Raw genomic sequence first — 12,673 nt, 5'->3', positions numbered from 1 at the left:
TTGCGTTGCATGACAATACACTTGGTAAGGGATTAGTCTGTAGTATGTTTTGTAGTAATAGTGTATCTATAATGGTAGACAACTGTTGTGTGGCATTGGCAATACTTATGAAGGCAGTCTTTTTATGGTTTCCCAAGGGAGATTGATAGCAAAGTTTTATTTCCTTCTTGTCCCTCCTCCCACCTTCAATTGAAAGGAGAAAAGTTCATCCTCATTACAGGTAATACAGTTTGCACTAACAGAGTTTCAGGTCCTGCCCCCCCCCCCCCCCCCCCCCCCCCCCTTGTTAATTTCTCCAAATATTTGTGTGATAGCCCTGACTTTAATTCTTATCTCTTCCATTGAGGAGAGATGTCATTGCAGTTAACAGTTGCAGTGTCAGAAAACAGATTTCTGCTGTGATCAAACTGAATCCAGCCAGTTTCTGGAAAACATTGTTTGTTAAGAGTATATTCCTACATGTTGTCCGAGGTAACTGTTAGTTTTGGTCTGTAGCTGGATTTATCACCTTTTAAAAATCCCTATCATCAAATACCTGTTGGATGCTTTAAAAATCTATAGGTTGAAAATTAATTCATCACTAAAGTTTATGTCTCTCCACTGAAGTATATTTGCAATATGGAAAAGTTATGTGGAAGACAAGCTTAGTTCCTTTTTAAATTTTCTACTTGCTTTATAGGGCATACTGGTAGCTTTTCTTTGCTAGTGATGGGTATGATTCTTGATTAGAAAAATTTTCTGTCTCTAATTTGATGCCAGAGCCATTAGCTGAGCACCAAATTATTTCTTCCATGAATCACTCAACATGCGGTAACATTTTATGTGGTAATAAGCACGTTTTAGTGTAAATCATCCTCTTTTTAATTCAGCTACTGTCTTCTGCTGGTGACTTCCATGGGTAAGGCTTGGCTGGTACAGGAAGGCATTGAGGGTGTGGACAGAGAACTTGAAATATTCACTCGAAGACAACTAATTACCCATAATTGTCTTTAAAAATACACTGATAGTGTATTTGAGAAGAATCAAAGATGGAGTCTTCTGTTGTCAAGGAGTGAAAAATAATGTTGTGTATTGCTTTTTCTAAAATGTTTCCAGGTGCTACGGTCTGTGTCATCATTGAAGGTCTGGGTGTAAAGCCAGCCCCTTCAGTGGAAGGTACTGACCCCACAAGAGAGACACAAATTCAGGGGAATAGTTTAGCCTGGGCTGAGACAAACAAACTTCTTGGCTTACTGATTTTTTTGTTTTGTTTTTCTGAAAGCTTTCTGAATTTGAAGATTCAGCCTGAAGGAGGAAAGACATAAGGGATACTTATCAGCTGTCTGCCAGGACTGGAGTTGTTGTTTGCTTTTGTCTTGGAGAAGTAACACTTCACAACTGGAAGTATAGGCAAATAGGCTTCTGTGCAAATATTTCTGAAAGGAAAAGATACCATTCAGAAACTAAATGTTGTTTTACCAAGATAAATGTTAGCAGATATATTACAAAACCATAAATGGTGTCCTGTCATCATTAAACTGGAAGGTAAATGATACCCATTCTAGTCTGAAAGGCCAAGAATAGTATGCTAGCTGGCTGTTGCTTTGTGACTGCTGCTGCTTTTAGTGGGTTTTCTCTCCAGAAAACCTACTGGGATGTTCTACAGGAATTTAATTTGAAAAGTAAATTGATTAATTGATGATTGATTGATTGATTGATTAATGCAAAACTGCCTCTCATTGCAATTTTATTCCCACAGTCAAGAGCAAAACTGCATTTTCTTCTTACTGTTGCACTTCATGTCATGTAATTAAGTAATAATTTGTTCTACACCTTCTTGGAGAACATGGGTTTTCATGCTTAAACTCTGTGCATAAGAGTTCACTAAATGTTGTAGTGATGTAGCTCAACTTACTAGCAGTGCAGAAAAAATACTGTGCTGAAGTCCAAATACAAAACCAAGTGGTGACGCTTATGAGGTTAGTTTGTCTGGGTTTTGTGTTTTCAAGGTAATTATGCCATCTTTTTTTTTTTCTTCCCTTTTCGCAATACTGTGTCAAGAAGTTAGTTAATTCATTAAATCTTCATTTCTGGAGTTAAAAACAAATCTCTGGTGGCTTGGGTAACACAGTGGTTTTAGTTTGAAGTTGGCAGGTCATGATGATCTGCTGTACTCCTTAAATACAGCAGATGTCTTAAAAATCATTTCTTTAGTAAGTGCTCTGTGAGTCAGTAAGACAAAGTGTGTGGGCTTTGTTTTGTCTTTTAAGTTATCTTAATTTATGTCTAGACTTGGCATTAAATGATATTAAAAATCAATTCCCCATAGCCTTACCTACTGGGGACAGTGATTGCATGTATCATAAATAGTGCACAGAAGTGCACGCCTTGTGGTTGCATTATCTGTTCACATCAGAAAAAATGCTTAGTTAATTTTTTAATTTTTCTTATTTCCATAGTATCTATTTATTTCAGGACCTTTGTCCTGGTTGGTGCTATACCATATAAACTCGTATATTGCCTTCAGAGTGTATGTTGAATGGATGTTTACATCGCTCCTCTACTGATGTTTCTTTTTCCCATATTACTGGGATTAATATATTTATATATCTCTTTCTTACCATTTAAAAAAAATATTGCTAAAAAGGGGGAGTCAAGGCAACCAGAAGTCTAATATATTTGTATGTTATTTGAAATGCTGCATTTCCTAACTCCCCATTTCCACATGAGTTCTCAAGCTCTCTTTATCCAGTGGAGAAAATAAGCCTGTTGTCAAAAAGAGCAAATATTTTTTGGGGAAGTAGTTGTTTAGTTTCTGTAAATTCATGGTCAAGAAATAGCAAGTGAAATGGATTTTAGAAGTTTTCAATCTGCTGGCATCTTTTCTAAGTGCCCAGTTATTGAGCATTTGCAGAAAAAGCTATTTGGAATACATGTGGGTTTCTGTATGTCCAGGTTTCACACAACCCTACCCGTCTTGGAAGACAAAAGCAGGAAGTCTTTATAATACAGGCAGAAAGCTCTGCAGAGTCTTGTCTGGATTAGAAGCTGGAAGATCACAGGTTTAAATAGCCTAATGTCTTTACCAGTACATCTCACCACTTTGGATCTGGGATACTTGTAGAAAGGTACGATTAACTCATCAATTCATAAACTCCTTTTTTCCTTTTAACCCAGTGAAACTATCACAGATGTCATCAAAATAGTGGAGCAGCAAGGAACAGATGCATGGTGGACCCTTCCTATTGAACAACTACTATCAAAAGAGGCTGTAGCAAAGGTAATGTTGTGACTTCAAATACAGAAAGTGCTCAAGACAGTTCAGTGATGGGAAATAATATAGAACCTTCGTATATTCCCACGATCCTTTTCAGTCTTGTACCTTCATGAGAAAGTATCCTGTGAAAGGAATATTCAGAAAGTTAGATCTGAGTATGGCAAAATACACACTATCAAGATTTGTGCCATTAATTCAGGGCAGAGGTCTCCATCCTCCTCTTTTTAGTTGAAGAGGGAAGTGACATCCTATTTCAACAAATTATGAACCCAAATATATATTAAGTCTGTATCATTAAAATAGATTAGAATTTTTATTTAGTTCTTCCTAACTTTTTATTGTTCCTTTAACAATTGTGTTCTCAAGCTAGCACACAAAGTGTAGTGTTACTCTGCCATCTCAGTTTTTTGGGTATTTTTTCATTGTTCTGTTTTGGATTTTCATTAGTAATTATCTGAAAACTTTTGTGAAAAAGGATCTAAATTGTTTTATGCTCACTCACAAAGTTGGTAGTAGAGCCTGTACAAAACTGGTCCAGAAACCAAATCTACTTTATTTCTAGCTTTGAAAAGCATTGATGATACAGAGTATTCTATTTTTAATAATTGTTTTTCCAATAGGCTGGTGGTCATGATGTTTTGGATTATGTCAAGGGACAGGATGTCCTAGACATCTGGTTTGACAGTGGAACTTCCTGGGCTCATGTTTTGGAAGGTACAGAATTAGTATGTTGATCTTTCTTTTAAAATACTCAGAGAACAAAATATAACTGTTTTGCATGATGGTGTTGGTATCAGCAAAACTGAGTTAGATTATGCCAGCAGCTAACTGGTTGTGACTCCTTGTAAAGCTGCTTTTGCTTGTAAAGATAAGGGTTTAATGTTGGCAAACTCATTTTCAGCATAGTTGAAGCTGAGATTTTTCTGATATTCTATTCTGACTGATTCTGCCATATGGCATATACCGTGTATCTTCTAAATGGAACATACTTGTTTTGCGTATAGAAGTTTCATGACACGAACGGCCAAAGTACTTCGCTGCTAGTTGGTAACAAATTATTTTCAGTTAACAAATTTCGGTTTGTGCTTGTGCGTGCTATTTGAAGCAGAACAAAACTGAGATCAGCTGCTGAATCTAAGTAAGTTACAATATCAACAGTGTAGGTGTACTTTTTCACTTCTGATTACTTTCAGTAACTAAAGCAGTATATTGTGGCTTAAAATATTTATACTTGCTATGTGCTATTTATAGCTCCTACTGCCAGTAGTTGCTATTTATCAGGTAGCACATATATATTTATTTAAAAATATAAAAAATATACATACCACTGTTTGCCTGGAGGATAGTCCAAAGTCAGGAGTCCTTTCTAAAGGAGGGGTCTGGTCCCATACATCAAGTCTGTTGGACTTTAAACCGTCAGTACACAATTGCGTGATAACAATCTTGTTGAATTATAAAACACATTAGTACCAGAGGTTTTATTTCTTAGCAACATGGTCAGGCAACAGTACCATCAGCAAACATTGATTTTTCTAGAAGACCTTTACGTATATTAAAGTTCATACTCTTTAAAAATGTTTCTGGTCTGGTTTTGAAAGGTATAACAAAGTAGTGGTATTTTATGCACAGTTTCATACTTGCATTCTTTAAGGCATTAACTCCTCAGTATGCAAAAACTACTTTTAATCCTGTGTAGAGGAAGGACGTCGTGTTTAATAAAGGACAGCAGAATCAAGACTCTTGATTCACTGTTAATTTGTGTAAGGCTCCCATCTGGATTCTGTATTGTCTAATAAATGTCAGGTCTTTCACAGTACAGACTTCTTTCATGGAACCATTAAAAGTTCCTCTTCTCCATCTAGTCACCTATTTTCATGAAACTTGCTGGAACTTGGTGTGTGTAAGGCATCTTCTTTTGCTGTCTGATGTGACTGGAGTGGCCCCAGTGGTTCAAAAGTTGGGGGAAGTACTAACAACCAGTGGGATCTCATAAGGCCCTTTATCTTCAGGAATGTCACAAAAGTTGCATTATCTTTTCCCCTATGGAACTGAGGCTCCCCAGCCGCTGCCAGAAGTGGAAATACAGTCTCAGTGATTCATATGAAATTACTGTTTTAATTTACCCTTTATGAAAAATGCACTTTGCAAGAGAAGCTGTTGAATTAGTAGTATTGTCTTGTATTTCCCAATGTACTCCAGCTTTTAAAACTTTTTACAGAACTTCTTCCTATGTCAAGAAAAATAATTGGCAAGGCTTACAAAAGGACTAACTGATGGGATTCTTTTCCAAAGTACTCTTGGGGAAAAATGGTTGAAATCCATAGAGAAATCCAAAATTGCATAGAGAATGTCATAACAGGAAGAAGAACTTCCCGTGGCTTAAACTCATGAAAGGCCAGAGGCACATGGAAGCTGGTGTGCTACCTGCAAAGTGCGGTCTGTTAATTTTGTGGCAGGAGATCAGTGATAACAGCAGTTATCTCTTGCCTTCTGATGACAGTGTCCTGCATGGCAGTGGTTCTTCCGCAGCACAAGAGTTAATTTCAGGGCAACTGGAGGATATAATAGATGACTAAAACTGTGAGACTAATGTTTATAATTGTTTCGCTCTACCATGAACTCCAGTTACTGAAAATTATAAATCAGTGATCTGTCTGTTAGTAACCAGCAAGAATAAAAGGCATTACAGATTCCCCTGCCAGTTCCAGTCTCACAAAAATGTTGTTCTCTCCACTGTCTCTGCAACTTGGGGAACTTAGGCCTGAGTTTCCACTGGAGTTGAACCAGCTGTGTCCAACTAAGACGTGGCAGTTATAAAATTCATCCCTTTAGCTGATGGCCTCACAGGTTGCTTTCAAAAAATATGGTAGGTTGGGAAGGGGTGGGGAGGAGGAATCAGAGAGAGAGATTCTGCAATATGAGGTTTTTGAACAGGTTAAAGGAATTGCTTAGTGATGGCAAGCTCAGTGCCCTAAATCATAGGTCGCATTAATACAGTCGTATTTCTAACACTTGCCCTGCTGCATTTCCTACCAGAGACAGGGCATAGTTCTGATGGAAACGACTTAAAGTTGCTCTTTTTTCATTAAATTACTTTTGGCTTCCCTTTTTTTCAGACTAGGTGTGTTAAAGGTACCACTTCTAGCTAAAATGACAAATTAACCAAACCATTCTACATCAGCAGTGTGGCAGGTAGGAAGGTGTGACTTACACGCTAAAATCAAAGATTTAGCTACCATAGTCACAAAAATCTACAGTTATGACTAGGTTGCGTGTAAAAGAGATGCTAATTCTGTTACACCATTGGGAGCAGATCCACAAGTGCAACATGCTCTGAAAAACCCGCTGATATTGAAGTTTTCTGGGGATACTGTTTGCTTCGTTAATGCCTTGTTTGCCTAACACTGTTTTCACTGAACAGTTTACTGTTGTGTCATCTAATCCTGTTTCTTTCTTGCTACACATGCCTCCAATATTTCTTGAAAGAACTGTTTCCATATTCCTTTATGCAGTGTTAAAATTTAAGTCTGAATGCTTCATACGTGAGTAAATTAATTTTCACAGTACTGCTGTGAGTTAGAGGAGTATTAACACGCTGCCTCCAAGAAGGAGGTGTGGTAAAGGCAACATTTGGTTCAAAAGCATTTGCTAATTTTGAATACTCATTGCTGTGGTGCCTAGGACTTTTTTTTTTTTTTTCTTTTTTGCTTTGAAGTTCAGTTGTGTTCAGCCTTTTGATAGTGCTTATGTCAGTAGCTCTCCATTTTAGAGAATTCTTTTCTGGCTTAAAATTCTTACAGGTCTTGACATTTTCCTTATGGGCAGAGTGCTGTCTGCACTACAACCTTGAGATGATTATTTTTCAAAGTATTTCAAATAAGAACACACTCCGGACTCTATTGTGATGTGATAATTGGTAAAAGTCACACAGCTTTTTACCTATCGTTTTGTATTGCAATGATGGTAGTTTTCAACATCGTAATTTTTTTTCCCTATCTTATTGGCTAATATTTAACTGAATGAATGTGATTATTTTACAACTTACCTATCTAAGTGTTTAAACTTTTGTGCTGACTGAGAGACTTGAATTTATCTTAGACGATTCATTCCTGGCATTAAAATACAATACGTTTAATCTAAAAGTCAAAGTCTGTAAGATCAAAGATATGGAATCTTGAAATCCAGACGTGAAGGATCGTAAATTGTAATTCTCTTTAATGACCTATGTACTATACCTCAGCGTAAAATAAACAACCGAAAAGTCTCCTCTGGGTTGTGGGACATACTCTTCCATTTATAAAGAAAGGTGCGCACTGTTCCAGTTAATGGATATATAACGATCACAGCTTTAGTGAAACTGAGGTAGGGGAGCTACCCGTGCACTTAAAAAGAAGGCTTTGTAGATGCAAAACCTGCATTTGCATTTTACAGATACAGAACATTTTACAGATAAAATGTTCAGGCCTCCATTACCTTTGGAAGCTACATTAGCCAGCCTGCCAGATGTACTAGTTCCTGTCAGAAAAGACCAATACAGTTTTCTGTTTGTAATCAGTTGTTTGTTTAAATTCTTCTCTCCTTTAAGTTGTAACTACTGGCATTTCCTTGAAAAGTTCACTTCTCTAAAACCAGTGGGTTTATCTTGTCCTCACAAGTATTTTTGCAGTCTGTTAATACAAAGGCTGGTCCCTACTTACTCTATTTTTAACACAAAAACTCTTTGTAGATTTTCTTGAAGAAATAAACAAATGTGTTAAAAACCATAGCATCCACCCACACATTTTTCCTGTGCTAGCTGAATGGAACTGTATGGCCTTGACCTTTGTAATGTTGAACTTCCTTTTATTGCAGGATGGATCTAAATATCGAAACTTCCATTAAGTTAAACAAATCAAGTGTGTCAGCAGCAGAAAGAAGCATTGTCTCAGGGGGCCTAGGAAGAGGATAAAAGGAGCTAGTAGATAAAAATGGAGCAGAGAAACTTTTGTCTTAATATCTGGAAAATTACACCACCAACTTTCAGAATCAAAACTAAATTCCTGCCAAATATGTTTATAGTTTTGCACATTTGTAGGCTTTGACTTGTGTGTTCTGCTGTGCTCCATGTTACTCTGTTCTCACTCTGGTGACCTGTCTGGGATTGTTTCAGTTGAGGAGGGGCTTTTTGAGTCAACAAGTCTTGTACCTTTTTGTACAGTGGCTGAATTCCACCAGTAAAGCCATTAAAACTTTGTTGCCCTCTTTCAACCCTGTGGGAAAGCTGGGTTTGCTTTTCTGCTTTTAATGTGCAGTCAGCTAATACCCAGTCGATGGGCCTTGTAGCCCATTTTTTTCTCTGATGCCAACAATACTCATTAGCTCCAGTTGTTCTTCTCTAGCATCCCTCTTTTTTGTGTATTTACAGGGAATAATGTTTCCACTCAGCCTTCACCTGGATAAGCTAAACAAGCCAGGCTCCTCCAGACCCCTCTCTCCCACAACAGGCTTTCTGTTTCTCATGTTGTCCTAACCCTTTCCTGAAACTTTTAATCTTCCTGGGACACCAGTGACCAGAAATGTAAATTCTGTCGCAGGTGAGCTGCGGTCACTGTCAAAGATTCCTGGTCTACTGTGAAAATACTTGATGCCTTGCACAGGCTAGTCAGGGACGTTACATGTGTGAGTTGTATCCTGAGTAATTCCCAGCTGGGGAAGTTTCAGGTTGTAGCACAGATTTTTTTTTATTAATTCCACAGTATGTGATCTTTTCTTGGTTCCTTCAGTTTGTTTAGGACTACTTGGAAAGTATTTTGAGAACTTCTTACAAAGTGCTCTGAGTGTGATAGCTTCTGTTTTCAAAATTAATTATTTTGTTTGGGGGAAAGCAAGCTTATTTGTTAAATTTCAGAGTTCAGTGGGTCTTGGATTTTAAAAAAAAAATCGTGATACTAATGAATCACTTGTATCACGTTCAAGTAGCCATACACCATTTATAAAAGTAACTTATCTACCGAGTTTAAAGAGCAGAATAAGTTTTACTAATCACTTTCATAGATTTTCTATTAAGTGTATTAATTGTTTGAAGATATAGGCTGCTATTTTAAAGAAAATATTTTTTTTTAAAGGTGCAGAGCAAAGAGCAGATACATACCTTGAAGGAAAAGACCAACTGGGAGGTTGGTTTCAATCCTCTCTATTAACTAGTGTGGCAGCAAGGAAAAAAGCACCATATAAGTAAGTGTGGATTGCAGACACATTGCTCGTTCATTTATTAAATATCAAGCTTTTGATAGTGTGGACAGTAGTGTATAAACAAGAGAAATCAAGCCATTGCTAAGTATCTGATTTATGTTCTTACATATTCAGTATAAAGTTTTTCTTGGATTAGATTGTAATGGATTTATTGTTTAAATTTTTTCCATCATAATTTTAATAGATGTTTTTTCTCAGTCATTTAAGTATATCCTATTACATTATCAAATACAGGTCTGTTCTTTTGCCATCTCTCCCACTCCCATAATCAAAGGGATTATTATGGGAGGTGCAGTATGAAAATCTCCTAAGATCACTGACTTGTGAATTGAAGGTTAGACTGTGAGGAGTTTGAGTCACTGTGTGCATGTCTTGTACTGGAGCTGTGACAGACTGTTTGTCCCCTGGAAGATGAAGAGCGTAGGGGAGGGTAATGTGGGTCAGTTGCAAGGAGGCTGTGACATTTTGGGAAATGTGTTGGCCTAAAGAGTAAATACTTTAATTCATCTGAAGTACATGTGCCCTGGATATTTGCAAACGATGTGTTGCCCACATGGCAAAATTAAATGAGGACAATGAAGCTGTGTGCACTACTTGGATGGTAGTACAGCGTATTCATGGTTGGTTGGACTCGATGGATGAAGCCTCAGGCTTACCAAAACAGAGGGTTTCTGTGTGTTTTGACTTAGAAATATCCTCATTAGAAATCTATTCCTAACACAGCTTTTCACTGGGATTTTGTTTTCACTAAAATCTTTTCTTCAGGACTCTGGTAGTTCATGGATTTACTCTTGGTGAGAAAGGGGAGAAGATGTCTAAATCTATTGGCAACGTGGTTGACCCTGATGTAGTTATCAATGGAGGCGAAGTAAGTCTCAAACTTGAGTTTCTTTGAATTACTAGTTACAGTTTTTCACTACCAGATCCTTCAACTGTCTTGTGGCGTGTTTTTCTCTAAACAGCTGTCTCGTAGCAGAACTCTGTAAGGCTCTTCTAAAGACTTTGGCTACACTGCAATTCCATTTGGCGGGAGTAAAATCCTTGAGTCGTTTTACTTCAGCTGTAGTGCCAAAAAAAAACCCCACACCTTTGTTACGTGCTAAAAGAAAAGGCATTATATAGAAGGTGTAGAATGGTCCCTTCTTACTTGGGAACACTGTTGATGAAGTGATTGGGGGGAAGACTTTTAAAAAAAAAAGTTACTTAACCTTTGCTTTCAAATTGACTGAAACCTACAAGCTGTGCCTAGCAGACCCCAGCAATCTGTCTGCTCTCAGCCTAGGCTCTTTACTGACACTGGAAACTTACTTCATCCCGTGGTCAGGGATGTTGCACCGCAGGTGATGCTCTGAATTTTTTTCCCTTCCCAGTCCTGCTGTTGGTCTTTCTGAGGCTGCTAAGCAGATTTTGCAACTCTACTCAAAAAGAATCAATTCTTACTTATCTGATTCAATAAAACACACAGTAGTTTCTATTCTTTCAAAAAAGGAGATAAACTATTTTCAGAGATGAAAACAGGGTGGAAAACAGTCTGAAGGGGAAAAGAGTTCTAGCATAGCCTGTACACAGGCTGCTGTGAGTATGTGTTGTAGCCCTGGCTTAACAGTAAATCTTGTTAAAAGAAGGTGAAGGCCTCCAAATACAGTGGCCTTCTGCGCACGCTGACAGGTATGTTCACAGCACTGACAACTCGGAATTGCACTGCTCACCGTGCTGCAGGACCCCCAGCAGTTTCACTCGTGTGCCTTTCTGTCTCTGCTTAGGATCACACCAGGGATCCTCCATACGGTGCCGATGTTCTCCGCTGGTGGGTGGCAGAATCAAATGTTTTTACTGAGGTGCTGGTTGGGCCTGTTGTACTTAATGCTGCAAGAGACGATATCAACAAGGTAAGAGCCAAATATGCTAACACTCTTCATTCTAATGACAGGTCCTCTATATTTAGTTTTGTGCTGGCTGAGTAGAATTCATTGAAAAGCTTTTCAGGCTTTAGACTAAAGAAAGCTTTCCAAACTTACTTAGGTAGGTACTTTTTTTTTACATCTGTGGATCAAATAGTAAAATGCACTAAGGAAAAGACTGGGTTTTTGCAGCGTGCCTCGGTAATAGCCAGTCCTTTCTTTACTTTTCTATAGGTCCTTTTGGCATATGTTCTTTGTGATGCTTTTGTAACTATTCAAACAATCATTTTGAAGAACAGCCAGCTTTGGTTAGTTCATTATAGAATATTATCATTTTGTGTTTCATTTGAAGTGCAGACCATTAACGTTTAATTTTTCTGGTTTGCTCCTAGCTTCGGAATACACTGCGCTTCATGCTGGGGAACATGGCTGGCTTCAATCCAGAAACCGATTCCATCCCTGCTTCAGAGATGTACATAGTAGATCAATACATGCTGCATTTATTGCAAGATTATGGCAGCAAGGTAGGGGTAAATTGTATTTAGATGAATATATGTGTAACATTTTTCATTGCTTGTACCCTCTAGGGAAAATTCTTTAAGTATATCAGTAAAGAGTATGTGTCAAGTAGGCAAATTAGGACCACAAAGGTTTCTCTGATGCAACGTGCACTCCCTTAAGCCTGTTCTGAGATTCTTAACTTGGTTTTGACATTGACCAGTTTTTCCCACTCCCCACCCTGCCCAAGGCCTCAAATTAGAAGTCTTTAGAAATACAATAGGATATAAAAAAACAAACCCATAAACTGCTGGAGCTTTGGAAATCTGCTGTTGTCCAAAATTTAGTCATTTTTGTCACTCAGAACCATTCTGCTGAATGAGAAAGTATGGGCATAATTTCTGGGGTTCCCCCTGTCCTCTCCCCTCAATTTGAATTGAAATTATTTCTGAAATTATTAACTGAATCAACTTTTTTCTCCTCCTCCAACAACCTTTTAAAGAAGAGTTTCTCCCAGACTTTGTGTCACTCGTTACCGTTTCTGTAAGTTCAGGTTCATCAGGGGGTTGTCAGTGTATGCCATGTGATGAAAACTGATCCACTGTTCTTATCTCTCTCTGCTCCCTCTCCCAGGTTACAGAAGCATATAAAGAATATGATTATAGCAAAGTTGTTCGATTATTGCAAGCATTCTGTTCCAGAAACTTGTCTAACTTTTATTTCAGCATAATCAAAGACAGGTAAGTTCATTACTGCTGCCTTTAAAAGGGAAAAACCAAGTTAATCA

The 12,673-nt window shown here is 37.8% G+C and overlaps 1 protein-coding gene across 1 annotated transcript in view; it reads left to right on the top strand.

Annotated features, from left to right (window-relative positions):
* Nucleotides 1-12,673, top strand: part of IARS2 (isoleucyl-tRNA synthetase 2, mitochondrial) — a 29,296-nt gene that overhangs the window by 13,172 nt on the left and 3,451 nt on the right. The window contains exons 13-19 of the mRNA XM_074817883.1: nucleotides 3,157-3,259; nucleotides 3,877-3,970; nucleotides 9,361-9,469; nucleotides 10,253-10,355; nucleotides 11,251-11,376; nucleotides 11,781-11,912; nucleotides 12,520-12,626. Coding sequence (XP_074673984.1) covers nucleotides 3,157-3,259; nucleotides 3,877-3,970; nucleotides 9,361-9,469; nucleotides 10,253-10,355; nucleotides 11,251-11,376; nucleotides 11,781-11,912; nucleotides 12,520-12,626 — 774 coding nt within the window. The remainder of the gene's footprint in view (nucleotides 1-3,156; nucleotides 3,260-3,876; nucleotides 3,971-9,360; nucleotides 9,470-10,252; nucleotides 10,356-11,250; nucleotides 11,377-11,780; nucleotides 11,913-12,519; nucleotides 12,627-12,673) is intronic.

The sequence above is a fragment of the Strix aluco genome, chromosome 3 (assembly GCF_031877795.1).
Source record: "Strix aluco isolate bStrAlu1 chromosome 3, bStrAlu1.hap1, whole genome shotgun sequence".
In the NCBI taxonomy this organism is placed as follows: Eukaryota; Metazoa; Chordata; class Aves; order Strigiformes; family Strigidae; genus Strix; species Strix aluco.
The sequence above is the reverse complement of the archived record's forward strand: the minus strand, read 5'-3'. Positions and strand labels throughout refer to the sequence as shown.